General features: G+C 43.3%; 1 protein-coding gene across 1 annotated transcript; it reads left to right on the forward strand.

Moving 5' to 3' along the window:
- The first annotated feature begins 1758 nt into the window (after positions 1–1758).
- On the forward strand, positions 1759–12455 carry LOC146571964 (uncharacterized). Its single transcript, XM_085275984.1, has 2 exons — positions 1759–3023; positions 10557–12455. The coding sequence occupies exons 1-2, from the start codon at positions 2852–2854 to the stop codon at positions 11333–11335; spliced, it is 951 nt and encodes a 316-aa protein (XP_085132110.1). The 5' UTR covers positions 1759–2851; the 3' UTR covers positions 11336–12455.
- Positions 12456–13770: the final 1315 nt, after the last annotated feature.

The following is a 13770-nucleotide window of genomic DNA, read 5'->3' on the forward strand; positions in this document are numbered from 1 at the left end:
TTCTGACTGTACAATACTAATTGTTTACCTACTTACAAACATTTTAAGTTCAACTAAATGAAAAAAACAATTTGTGGTAACCTGAATATGATTAAAAATAATTAACAACACTTTTTGTAATGATGTTAAAATCAGCCCAACTTTTATTTTCAAACACAACAAAGTACAACAGCCAACATACTGGACACTGTTCTGCTGAACAACAAACAATTTGCCATCACTGTTATAATCTTACAATGAAACAAAGTCTCAGATTTAATTATTCTGAAAAGTTTAGGCCTTCAACAACTTTGTTTTATACTTACATTACTTATATAATAAAAATAAAATATTTGTTGTTCTGTCACAAGTGAAGTCTCTGATTTAAACAACACATTTGTTTTGCATTCCAACAAAGGAGCTGGAATGTTGTAATATTTTAAGGATGGCTTGTTTCCAGTCCAGGCATTACAGCCTGAATGACTATCATGGATCGAGGTGATCCAAATTTAAGTGCAGAAGAAAGTCTATAACTTCCCTTAAGTACAGTGGCAGTGGATGTGGGTTGGAGACGCAATGAGCTTGAACCTGCAGGCGACCATCTTCACTGACCACACCATCTGTGACGGAGGACTCATCTCTCCTGGTGTCCTTCAAGCAAACAATTATATTTTTTGGAAAATGAACTTAATTGCTTTCTTAAAACAATTTTTCTGCATTTGGTATAGAACAGATTCCAATTTAGACAATCTCAGGCCCCCTCCCCACCAGAGAGGTGACATTCAATGTCTTACTTGTCAGTCTAGATAGCCCTAACCACCACCCAACATACAATAATGTCATGAAAGCATCATTTTAAAAAGGGCTATGCAAACATGGCCAATAACTTTCATTCTAATGACAGGCTCCGACAACCGCAGCCGACAAATTCCATCCTCCTTTTCCCCAGATTGCCCTTTCTGTATTGGATTATGGGTGTATAGTATTTAATTCTGCTGCCAGAACAAGTCTTCATAAGTTAAATAGTATCCAATATCAAGCGTTAAGACTTTGCTCAGGTGCATTCAAAACAACATCTGCAGCAGCACTACAGGTAGAAATGAGGGAAATGCCATTACAAATAAGAAGGGCAAGTTTACAAGGACATGGTCAAGACCATCCGGCAAAAACTGTTTTCCATACATGCTGGGAAAAAGAGAAAATGGAATTGAAGAGCTTTGGGTGGAGAGTGGGACAGAAAGCAGCTGACCTTACTCTGGACAAGATAAACACAAGTCAAACAGTGCCACTGCCTACAATACCACCATGGATGCTCCCTGATGCAGTGGTAGATTTCACATTGTTAAAAAAAAGAACAAGGAGAAGGGTTTTATCTTAAATTCACATACAGCACAAGAATATTTTAATCAGTATTATAGTTATGTCAAAATCTACACAGATGCATCAAAGAATACAGCCAACCAAAGTGGGATAGCATTTATAGTTCCTGAATTTAATATCAAGGTGGGAAAAGGATCAGTGACGATTTATCAGTGTACACAGGTGAAATGGTTTCCATATTGTTAGCTATCCAGTGGATTGAGGAAACGAAACCACTAAGGTCTGTGATATGTTCAGACTCGAGCTCATCACTGGCCAGCCTGCAAGACAGTCACTCAGACTGCAGACCTGACATTATTCAGACTTATTATGATGGGGCTTGTAGTCACATTCTTATGGGTACCAGCGCATCGTGGAGTTAAAAGAAATGAAATGGCAGATAGGACAGCAAAAGTCGCAACAAGGAGACCGATGGTAGATATGGTTATTAGTGTGAGTAGGACGGAGCTCAAGAGTAGAATACGATACAAAATGAAGGAAAGGTGGCAAAAGCAATGGGAGGAAGAGAGGAAAGGGCAGTGGTTGTACAAAATCCAAAGGAAAGTGGGGGGAATGAGAAGTACAGGATGAAATAGGAGAGAGGAGACGATTATATCTCGACGGAGATTCGGACACACTGGTTTAAATAGCACTTTTTTTTTTTTTTTTTTCTTTGGCCTGTCCCGTTTGGCTCTTTTGCCATCAGAATTGTTGTCTAAAGGCAAAGAAAGATGCCCAACGGATTTACTTTACCAAACTGACCATCCCAGCCTTGCCGTAATGGTCCATTTGATTCACCTTTTATTGTTTATTTTATTTTCACTTACTGAATACGGGACAGACTTGACTGGGGGAAAGAAGGGGAGAAAGAAAGAGGGAAAGAGAAACAGCTGAGAAGAGGGACGGGGGAGAAGAGCAAAAGACAAAAACCAACAGAACGGGCAGAGAAAAAAAAATGCATATATCAATCACCTGGATCATAGCACATTATTTTTAATAGGTAAACACTGTACATGGGAGTGTGAATGCAGTAGGGAACAGGAAACAACAGAACATGTTTTATTGCATTGACAGAAGTATAATATTAAAAGGAGACAACTGATCAAAAAGCTGGACGATATGAAAGTGAAGTTTGACTTGATTGATTTATTTCACGTGAGCTTTATAAGTGACAGTTATCAGGCTGTATTTCGGTTTTTAAGGCAGACCCATTTCATCAGGGTTATTTTATTTTATTTTATTTTATTTTATTTTATTTTATTTTATTTTATTTTATTTTATTTTTGTCATTTCGGGCCTCACTCCACACCAGTTGGTGGCGGTAATGCACCATTTTGCTTTTTGCCAACCGCCAATAAACCCTATACAGAAGAAGAAGAACACTCGCGCTCTACCGGAACCTCACCACGTGACACAGGCGGAAGTAAACAAACAAAGGCATCAACACCGTCCCACGCGTGTGTGTCTGATCACAGAGACTGCTGTATTGAGTGTGTGAGCTGCCGCACTAACAATGCCTTCAGTTCAGTATCTGAGAGAGTTTATCAACGAGCGACTAACTGCTGCTGCTGAGCAAATATTCTTGGAGTTTGAAAAAACGATCGTCCGGTACGAGCAAGAGATCGACCGTCAGCGCAGACTGATGGATATCACCTGGAAACCCGAAATAAAGCTGCACAGGACAGGTGAGTGTCACTCTGATGGAGGATCCTAATCACAGCTCTGCGGGACATTTATTATTGTGAAGGCTTTTTGGAGACGTAAGTAAGCAAAATGTATTTATATTCCACTTTTCACACGTTTTCAAACCCCCCGCCGTCTTTCGCTACTCAGGTTACACATGATTTATAAGTCACTTAGAGAACTTCAAAATGTTATTGTTTGGCTTTTTTCAGTATTTTATTTGTTCCTGAGTAAATCGGTTTGGCTGAGATCAAAGTTATAGTTTTTACACAGCTGAATAAAGGTCAAGCAGACAACTGATTATCAGTAGTATGAGATGCTCGAGAATATACTGTATAATATAGGCTACGGTATCCTGTTATAGTTTGGATAGCAAGGAGTTTATTAAACTTCACCGAAACAATCTGCAAATTTCATTAAAATTTAATAAACTATCATCTTGTCTTTATTGTTAGTTAGCACATACCTTAAACATTTAAAGCTGTAAGCTAATGATAGTTATATAAGAGCAGATGCATGGTGGTGCAATAAGCTGTACGTTGTATGGCCAATGGATGCATGATCTGATTAGTCGACTAATCGCAGAAATAGTCGGTGAGTAGTCCATATCAAAATAATCGTTTGTTGCACCCCTAATTTATATGCCACTTTTGACAGATAAAAATAAATAAAAAATTATATTGGGAACTACAGTGAACGACAGAGAAAAACTGCACTGTAGGCTCCACCGAGCGAGATACTTAGTGGTGAGATATGTCGAAGAAGGACGGCTTCACCCCATTCTTGGATCGCAAGAAGTCACTCGGAGACACTGAAGTCCAACTTCAAATCTGTATTCCGCAAAGCATCTCCATATGGAGGTGTTAAGCAAGCAACCAGTGCCACTAGTGATGTGTCGGTGGCGAACGAAACGGCTCTTAGAGCTGGATCTTTGAAGTGAATGACGCGTACAAGCTCCGAAGCGCATACAAAATGCAACAGAAGTCCTCCAGGATGCTAGGCGCAGTGTTGAGCTTTTGTTACCTAGTGGCTACACAAGCCAAGAAGTACCAACGACCCGATTTGGTGTGTGGTAGCTGAACCACTTCTTCGCACGCTTTGAGGTGAAGGGACCAGAGGCAACAGCAGCAAAAACATTGGACAGCAGCAGCAGCCCAAGCCTCATAGTGCAGGAATATGAGGTGAGGCGCACACTGAGGGCAGTGAACCCCAGGAAGGCCACCGGATCAGATGGGGTAACCGCAAAGGTCCTAAAAGAGTCTTTCAGCTCTCCTTCTTGTTCTTTCCTCATCTTCACTAAGATTTTCAACACTTCACTGTCCCAGTCCTGCATCCCGCCGTGCCTAAAGTCAGCCACAATTGTCCCACTGCCAAAGCATACTAACATTAGCAGCCTCAACGTTTACCGACCAGTTGCTCTAACACCTGTTATAATGAAGTGCTTCGAGAAACTGGTCCGACGTCACATCCTGCTTGCCACCCACACTCGACCCGCTCCAGTTTGCATACAGAGCTAACAGATCAACTGAAGATGCCATCGCTACAACACTCCACACCACCATCTCTCACCTGGAAGTGCAGGGCCGTTACGCCAGGCTGCTCTTTGTTGACTTTAGCTCTGCTTTCAATACGATACTACAGACTAATAGTTAAACTGCTGGAAATTGGACTTCCGTCCACCACCTGCCGCTGGATCAGAGACTTCCTCTCAGACCGTGTACAGAGAGTTAGAGTGGGGCCTCATCTTTCCTCAGCCCTCAGCCTCAACACTGGCTCTCCACAAGGCTGTGTACTGAGTCCCCTACTGTACACTCAGTACACACATGACTGTGTTAGTTCCCACCCAGACAACACAATCATCATATTTGCAGATGATACCACCGTGGTGGGGCTCATCTCAGGGGGAGATGAGACGGCGTACAGAGCTGAAGTTCAGAGGCTGTCAGATTGGTGTGCAGTCAACAACCTGGACCTCAATACCACCAAAACAAAAGAACTGGTAGTTGACTTCAGAAGGAGGAAGTCCGAGCTGCAGCCTGTCAGCATCAACGGGGAGTGCGTGGAAACGGTCTCCAGCTTCAAGTTTCTGGGTGTGCACATAGACACAGACCTCCAATGGAGCTCTAACACCTCTGCGGTCTTAAAGAAGGCCCAACAGCGTCTCCACTTTCTGAAAATCCTCAGAAAAATGGACCTGAAGAAGGAGCTGCTGACCGTCTTCTACCGCTGCTCCATTGAAAGTGTGCTGACATATTGCATCGGTGTGTGGTTCTCCAGCTGCACCACAGCACACAGAAAGGCACTCCAGAGGGTCATCAACATGGCCCAAAAAATCATTGGACATCCTCTTCCCTCCCTGAAGGACCTGTACAGCACTCGCTGTCTCAAGAGGGCATGCAGCATCCTATGGGACTGCACACACCCAGGACACCGGGTGTTTAAGCTGCTGCCGTCTGGCAGGAGGTTCAGGCTGCTGAGGTCTCAAACAAATAGACTCAAGGACAGCTTTTACAACAGGGCATTAGCCCTGATCAATGTAAATAGCTGACCTGACTGGCTACCTCCCTGGACTTTTTTAGGGGGGAGGTAACAATGTTTGAAACAATAACAATAATATTTATATTTATAACAAGGTGCAATAATAATTAATGTGCAATAATAACAGTGTGCAATACACATACACTTATTCTTCTTTTTATACTAAGTTAATATACTGTGTTGTGTTGTTTGTTGCATTGTGATGTGTCATATCGTGTTGTGTTGTGTTATATGTAGTGCCGACGTAGGACAGTTTTTCCAATTTCATTGTACTACTGTACAATGTATGACTGTGCAATGCCAATAAAGAGTTATCTTATCTTATCTTATGGTAGTAACAGGCAAATGAACTTTTTTTTTTAATTATTTGAATATATATATAAGTGCTTGTGTATAAATACACAAACAATACACATGTGCTTTCAATTGTGTAATTTAAGTGATCTAGGTAGCTCTGTTTTGGAAGTTCAGTTAACGCTAGAAATGTGTTTTGGAGTTTGTACGTGCCTAGTCTCTAGGGGCCAGCATATACAGTATATTTATATATAAACATATATAAATAAAACCACTGTATTAATATACTGCAACAACATGGGAATAGAGCAGCTGCGAGAGAATTCGACATTAATGAGTCAATGTTACGGAAGTGCAGCTTTTGGCTTTCCCCATATTTCAAAAGTGCTTCATCTCTTTGCTATGACTGTCGCCAGGCATAATTTGCAGACGATAATGGTTGTAGCCGCTGTGATGCTTTCGACCAAAACAGGCGCAGCTTGATGACATCATCAACATCCGCTATCGCGGTAGAGCAATTTAGTCAATATCTCTATCGTTGGCCAAATTTATATCGTTTCTATCGTATATCGTTCTGCAAGTCTTGAATTGGAGGCTGGCTTGATACAAGTGCTTGTTTTGTGGTGTAATTTTATAAATAGAATAGAATATGGCCCGCACTTCAACTTTTGCTTGAGTGTATTGCACTTCTTAGTTTTAACACCAGGGGGAGCTGCTGTTGATCAAGGCAGTTGCTCCACCAAAAAGGACAATCACAGAAGAAATTTACCCCAAGTTACTAAACATGGCAGTACCAAAGAAGTGAAAGGTAGAAAGTGAGTGCAGAAAATTTCAGACACGGTGGGAGAGTGAATATTTCTTCAAAGAATTCAAGGGGAAGTGTGTTTGTTTGATCTGCACTGAAACTGTGGCAATTATGAAAGAGTATAATGTACGACGTCATTATGAAACCAAACATCAGGCCTATGCATCCTATACTGGTGCTGAGCGAGAGCAGAAATTAAAGCAAAGGGTAGTGTAAGAGCCAATTAAAGGTTAATTTTATTGGTACTGGTAAAATGATTAGAGGAGAAATATATATGTTTGATGTTAAGAATATAATTCTAGTTGATTTTAAAATACTGTTTGTTAAATGTATAGAATATAGAAGTGCAACATTCTAATGCGCTTTTTAGTATTTTGGGCTTCCGGCACACTGTAATTACGTAGTTGGGGAGTCGGATAAGCTGGAAGCAACACAGTTTTTTGACCGAGTCTTGCCATGTAAATTAAAAGTTTCAATAAACATGTTTTTTGCAAGAAAAGTACCTGGACTTGCTCGCGTTTCAAATGCATATTGCTGGACTGACTCCTAAAGGTGGTACAGAAGAGTGAAATAGAGACGGAGTGCCGCCACTACAGGTAGCTCTCCTGCGGGGTCAGCAACAGTATTTTTTCAGGCTCAAAAGGTCCAGAAAGAGGCTACAATAGCCAGCTATGAGGTCGCCCAACTCATCGCAAGACATGGCAAGCCTTTTTCAGTTGGAGACCTCGTAAAACATGGCCTTGTTAAAGTCACCGAAATAATGTGCCCGGAAAAAGTGCAGGATTCAACAACGTCAGCATGTCCAGAAATCCAGTTATGCGACGCATTGAAGACTTGTCAGCCAACATTAAACTGCAACTGTCTGATAAAGCTGTGCTTTTGATTTTTACTCCATCGCATTCGATGAGAGCACCGATGCCACAGACACCGCACAGCTGCTATTTTTTTTGCGGGGAGTGGACGAGAGCACGAGCACTTTAGGTGAGTAAAAAATATATTCCACAGTACCCGTGTGTTAATGTGCAGGTACACATGCTTCAAATATCAATAATGCGCATCAATTCTGTCACTACCCTGCTTTTGCGCACCACTTTCTTATATGCGTTTTTCTTGTTAACACACAGAGTACACACCGCTGTGTGTACACACCATCTGATGCAGATCTGCTCCTTGATCAAGTGACATTTGTCTGGATTTATGGCACGAGTGGCAATCAGCAGCAGGATGGCCCGATTTACATACCCAGCGCAGCTGATACTCACCAGAATAATTTACTAAAATTATATGGACTCCTGTTATTAAGTCCAGTTCAGTCTGTTAATGTTGATAATCATTTCAAACGGACGTTAATAGATGTTTTGCTAAGCCTAATAACTTAAATAATAAACTTGAAATGTGCCCGTCCCATTTTCCCCTTTATTGTTTTTTCTCTGTGCTGTAAATCTTCTGTCTAAGAAGAAATCTGAGGCTGCTGTTCTGAGAATGAGGTACTAAAGCTTTTTCTGAATAAATCAATAAAGATCCATTTATGGAAAGCTGTGATGAAGGCAGTTTTGTCTTTAATTATATTCAACAATATAACACACATTTGACCACTTTTAAGTGATTTTTCTAACTTTAATACAGTAAAGTTAAGGTTATATACCTCATTTCTAGTAAGTGGCCCAGCCCCTCCTATATTTTTATGTTTGTGGCCCTCAGTGAAAGAAGTTTGGACACCCCTGACATAAACCTTTCAAAATAAAGGTGAAGATCCTGTTGAGATTCAAAATAAACTGAAATTATGACAAAATACATTATTTTCAAACATCACAATTCAGAATATGCATGAAACAAATTACTTCATGTTTTTATTTGAGGTAACTTTAAATGGTGCTTACAGTCACCACATGGTAGCTCAAACAGAAGGATCAGTCTAAACAAATCCAGGACCTTATTCCTAAATGAGGGGCTGCCTCTGTAGCAGGGACATGGTTTAGTTATGAAAAGTCTGACATGGACCTGAAAACTGTACTATGCAAATTATGGTGCAAACTGGTCCAGACCACAGACTCAAACATGACAAACCTCTTCTACCACCTACGCAAGAGTCATGTGACAGAGTATGGAGAGAGTTTATAGATGAGAAGCAAAAAAGAGGTGTTTTACATCGGGATATGAGATTTTGGTCATATCGCACATCCATAGTTTAATGTCTCAATGCACTCTGAAATGAAAGCAGAGCACAAATAAGCACTTGGAGTTAAAAAAGAAATCATGAATCAATTAATAGACCAAAATGTATTCTAAAATTTTGACTCATCAAAGTTGCCCCCTTTGGCAGCTATAGCAGCTGAACACAGCCGTGACATTCTTTCTCCAATAGAAATCAAATATTCTTCCATATCTGTTGCTGAAGTTCCCATAAATGTGGACCTTGTAGTTGCTTTGCTTTCACTCTTCTGTCCAGTTCATCCCCAACCAGCTCGGTGGGGTTTAAGTCTGGCGACTGTGCTGAGCACTCCGTGTTTTCAAGCTTACCGTCTTGTTCTTTTTTTCTGAGGTAGTTCTGGCACACCCTGGGCTTGTGTTTTGGCTCATTATCTTGCTGACCAACTAGGTGCATACCAGAGGGTACCGCATGGTGCTGCAGAATGCTGTGGTAGCTGTTTTAGTTCAGGAAGCCTCTCAATCTGTACAAGTCACCGACCCTGGATCCAGCAAACAGCCCCAGACCATCACACTTCCTCCTCCATGTTTGAGGGTTGATGCCACACACTGTGACCCATCCTTTCCTCTCATCAACGGCCCACAAAGATCCTGCATGATGAACAGAAAATTTCAAGCTGTGCTTGAATCTGTTGCCCTGTGAGCCGTAATTCACGCAAGCTGTTAACGCTCAGAAACTTGTCCTCTGATTCAGTCGTGTCTTTGGGCCTGCCAGACCTCTTGCAGTCAGAGTTTGTTTCTTTTGATGTTGAATGAAACTGTACTCACTGATACCTGGTCTTTTTTTGCAGTGTAGGAGAGACCTACATTTTTCAGTTATATGATGTTCTGTCTATCTTCCATTGTTAATTGCCTTTTTCTTGCCAACACACTACTTTCTGCAGTAAAATACTGTTGCTCTGATGCTCCAGAGGGTATGTAACCACAGTGTGTTCCAGCACTGTTTTTATGCAGACAGAGGTGTCTGTAAGTAATCCAGAAAAGTGGGAACCCCTATAGCACATGTGTCAAAGTCAAGGCCCGCGGGCCACATCCGGCCCGGCGTACATTTATATCCGGCCCGCGAGATCATTTTATATAGATATACTATTATTGTTATGCATGGCCCGGCGATATGAGGCGCTAATAACATACAAACTACAGGTCCCATAATGCAGCGCTGCAGCCTCCTTGCTGAATGCTAGGCTAACTGGGAACCTTCCCGCGTCAATCAAGTCAAACTTCTGTTATTGCAAAGCTGGCTGCTCACAATGGTCGAGAGAAAAGTTGATTCTGAAAGCAGAGCCTTTCAGCGCCAGTGGGTGACTGAATATATGTTTACAGACATTGCTGTAAACATATAGTTAGTCTGTCTGTTAGTCTATCTGGTTATTGTTCCCACTGCTCTTGCACATGTGCTACAATCAGCTGATTTTAGTTTGCCATATGCCATTACATTTATTTTCATTGCACAAAAGGAGGAGACCATGATGGTAAAGTAGAAACTGCATCCAGGACAAAACGGCTGCTAACACAACTATGGCTCTGTGCAAGCACCTGTGCAGACAGCATGCTAACGCTAAGCTAGCCAACAGCCATAGATATCAAGCATAATTTAATTATTTTTTTGTGTTGTCTATTTGGTCAGTATGATTTTTTTTCTCTATTATCACTTCACTTTTCTTTTAATTGTCTCCTTTTCCCCCTCCAGACATCCCACAGCAGCATGTCTGTAAGGAGGAGGAAGTTGTCGCTGACCAGCAGCTGTGGAACCAGGAGATGAGCTCCAATCTGGACCAGGGGGAACCAGAACCTCCACAGATTAAAGAGGAACAGGAGCAACTCTGTAGCAGTCAGGAGGGAGAGCAGCTGGCACTGAAGGAGGAGATTCATGCCTTTATGCTGACTGCTGCTGAGGAAAAAGACCACAGTGAACCAGAACCAAAAAGAGACCATCTCAACTGTGTCAGCTCTGATGTAACTGTGAGAGAATATCAGGGAGCAGGGAAGAAAGGTCACAATAATGTAGAATACCAACCTACACCAGACAGTCAGTGTAAGTCTGACAAAACTAAAAAGTCTTTAAAATGTGATGTTTGTGGAGAAGTCTACAAATATAATTATGAAATGGATATGCATTATAGAATCCATACAGGGGGGAAGCCGTTTTCCTGTAAAACATGTGGGAAAAAGTTTGTACATAGGAATTCTGTAGTGAAGCACATGAGAATCCACACAGGAGAGAAACTATATCATTGTAAAATATGTGGGAAAAGGTTTGTACATCGTTCTCTAGAGAAGCACATGAGAATGCACACAGGTGAGAAACCATATCATTGTAAAACATGTGGGAAAACGTTCAGCCGTAAAAGTAATTTAACAGAGCACATGAAAATCCATACAGGTGAGAAACCATATCATTGTAAAACATGTGGGAAGGCATTCAGACGTGGTAGTCATTTGTTTCGCCACATAAAAATACACATATAGAGGTGTACTCTTTTAACAAGATTAACAGTTTAGCAAGCTGTGTAGAGCGCAAAGTTGAACAAGTCAGCGTGGTAACTAATGGTAGACACAGCATGGTAGGAAGGAGGTTATGGTTAGTTTCATTTTAAAAGTAGGTGGCAAATTTTGACAAACTATTCTATTATGCTAGTAAGCACTCTCTGCTTACGACCAAAGTTTTAGGAGTGACAGCGGTGAGAGAGAGAGAGTTTTGAGATGTGAGAGATTTGTGAGAGATTTGTGACACTATAGTATGGAGTAGAGCTGGGCGATATGAGATTTTTTCATATCACGATATGTTTTTTTCATTTCAGGCGATAACGATATCTATCACGATATAAGCCAAATAACTATATTTGCAAGATTTAAATGTGCCGTTGCTCACAAGTAAAATGTGAAATAATCAGCAGCTTGTTTTTATTTAAATATTTATTTCCCATAATAAGTTCAACAGGGTAGATGTACCAAAGAAACATGAGACTTTTTCAGATAAATAAAGGCAAATATTGCAAACTATACAAAAGGCAGCCGCTAAAGCGTTTAAGTTTCAAAATAGAACAAACGAAACAGACTAAATTGTCAATTCCACTTAGAAACAAAATATTAATTCTAAAAATAAATCTTACTTTATTTTACAGAAGAACAGACAAAACTAACTTTTGTCAATATCAAATAAACTGAGAACTAAAAGGAAATTCTCAATCTCTCCTTGTTGTATAGCTTAGCTTTTCAAACAGTTTTAATAGTTACTTTAGTCTGACAAAAGCCGAATGACGAATTAGTGCTTCCAGTCAGAGACTGAGGCTACGTCCATGTGGAATACACCAGGCACAGACACACGCACACACAGGTATGTACTGCCAACTTCCACATTTATTGAAGCTTTGAGTGTTGAGTTTTGACAGCTGACTCAGTCGTACAGTCTGACAGCTCACGAGCCCAGCTGATCTCTCTTCTGGCCGCCCCTCCCCGTCTCACTATAAACACAGCGGAGGGAGACCATCATCAGTACATAAACACCATCAGCTGTTCTTACCGGCCTCGCAGCGCCGCCCTGTTGAGCCTTCTGCTGCACTCCTCCCCTGCAGCTGCGCCCGGGGCCACGCCTCCGCCACACACCCCCACCGCCCGTTCGAGGCCGGGGAGCCGTCCGGCCGAGCCAACTCCCCCCCGCGAGCGAGAGAGGAAATCGGCCACCGCCATCTGCGCCCCCGGCCTATGGATCACCTTGAACTTAAAGGGCTGCAACGCCAGATACCACCGGGTGATCCGGGCGTTGGCATCCTTCATGCGGTGGAGCCACTGCAGCGGGGCGTGGTCCGAACAGAGGGTGAATGAGCGTCCCAGGAGGTAATAGCGCAGGGAGCCGACCGCCCACCGGATGGCCAGGCACTCCTTCTCCACGGTGCTGTACCGGCGCTCGCGCTCCGCTAGCTTCCGGCTGATGTACAGGACAGGGCGGTCAGCCCCCCTCACCTGCTGGGACAAAACGGCTCCCAGCCCTCTGTCCGAGGCGTCAGTCTGCAGAACAAAAGGGAGGGAAAAGTTAGGAGTGTGAAGCAGCGGCTCCCCACAGAGAGCCTTTTTCACCTGCACAAACGCCGCCTGGCACGGCCCCGTCCACTGGACCAGATCCGGGGCACCCTTTCGAGTGAGATCGGTCAGGGGGCTGGTTAGCTGCGCAAACCCCGGCACAAAGCGACGATAGTAACCCGCCAACCCCAAGAACCGTCTCACCTCCTTTTTCGTCCTGGGGCGCGGGCAGGATGCGATAGCCGCCGTCTTCTCCACCTGTGGATGCACCTGCCCGCCCCCCAGGTGGTACCCCAGATACTGCACCTCCCTCCGTCCAACCGCGCACTTCTTCGGATTGGCCGTGAGCCCCGCCCCCCTCAGGGACTCCAGGACCGCGGCCACCCGCAGCACATGCTCCGCCCAGGTGTCGCTGTGGATGATCACGTCATCCAGGTAGGCGGCAGCATATGCTGCGTGCGGACGCAGTACCCGGTCCATGAGACGCTGGAAAGTGGCCGGGGCCCCGAACAGGCCGAACGGAAGTGTCACGAACTGGTACAAACCGTACGGAGTGGAGAAGGCCGTTTTCTCCCTGGCCTCGGCAGACAAGGGAATCTGCCAATAGCCCTTGGTTAAGTCCAGTGTCGTGAAAAAGCGGGCCGTGCCTAACCGGTCCAGGAGCTCGTCGACCCGAGGCATGGGGTAGGCATCAAAGCGTGACACTTCGTTCACCCTGCGATAGTCGACACAGAACCGTATAGACCCATCCTTCTTCGCCACCAGAACGATGGGGCTACACCAGGCGCTGTGCGACTCTTCTATTACTCCCATCCTCAGCATTTCCGCCAATTCCCTCTGCACGATTTTTCGCTTGTGCTCCGGGAGTCTGTAGGGCCGTGAAC

The sequence above is a fragment of the Mchenga conophoros genome, linkage group LG6 (genome assembly GCF_057382185.1).
Source record: "Mchenga conophoros isolate Kocher_MC1m ecotype Shallow Benthic linkage group LG6, M_conophoros_male_GT1.1, whole genome shotgun sequence".
NCBI classification, from domain to species: domain Eukaryota; kingdom Metazoa; phylum Chordata; class Actinopteri; order Cichliformes; family Cichlidae; genus Mchenga; species Mchenga conophoros.

Excerpts from the sequence above, each read along its gene's own strand:
- LOC146571964 (XM_085275984.1), top strand. The coding sequence starts at position 2,852 with ATGCCTTCAGTTCAGTATCTGAGAGAGTTTATCAACGAGCGACTAACT. Across the intron at positions 3,024-10,556 it reads AATAAAGCTGCACAGGACAG|ACATCCCACAGCAGCATGTC; the intron begins GTGAGTGTCACT and ends TTCCCCCTCCAG.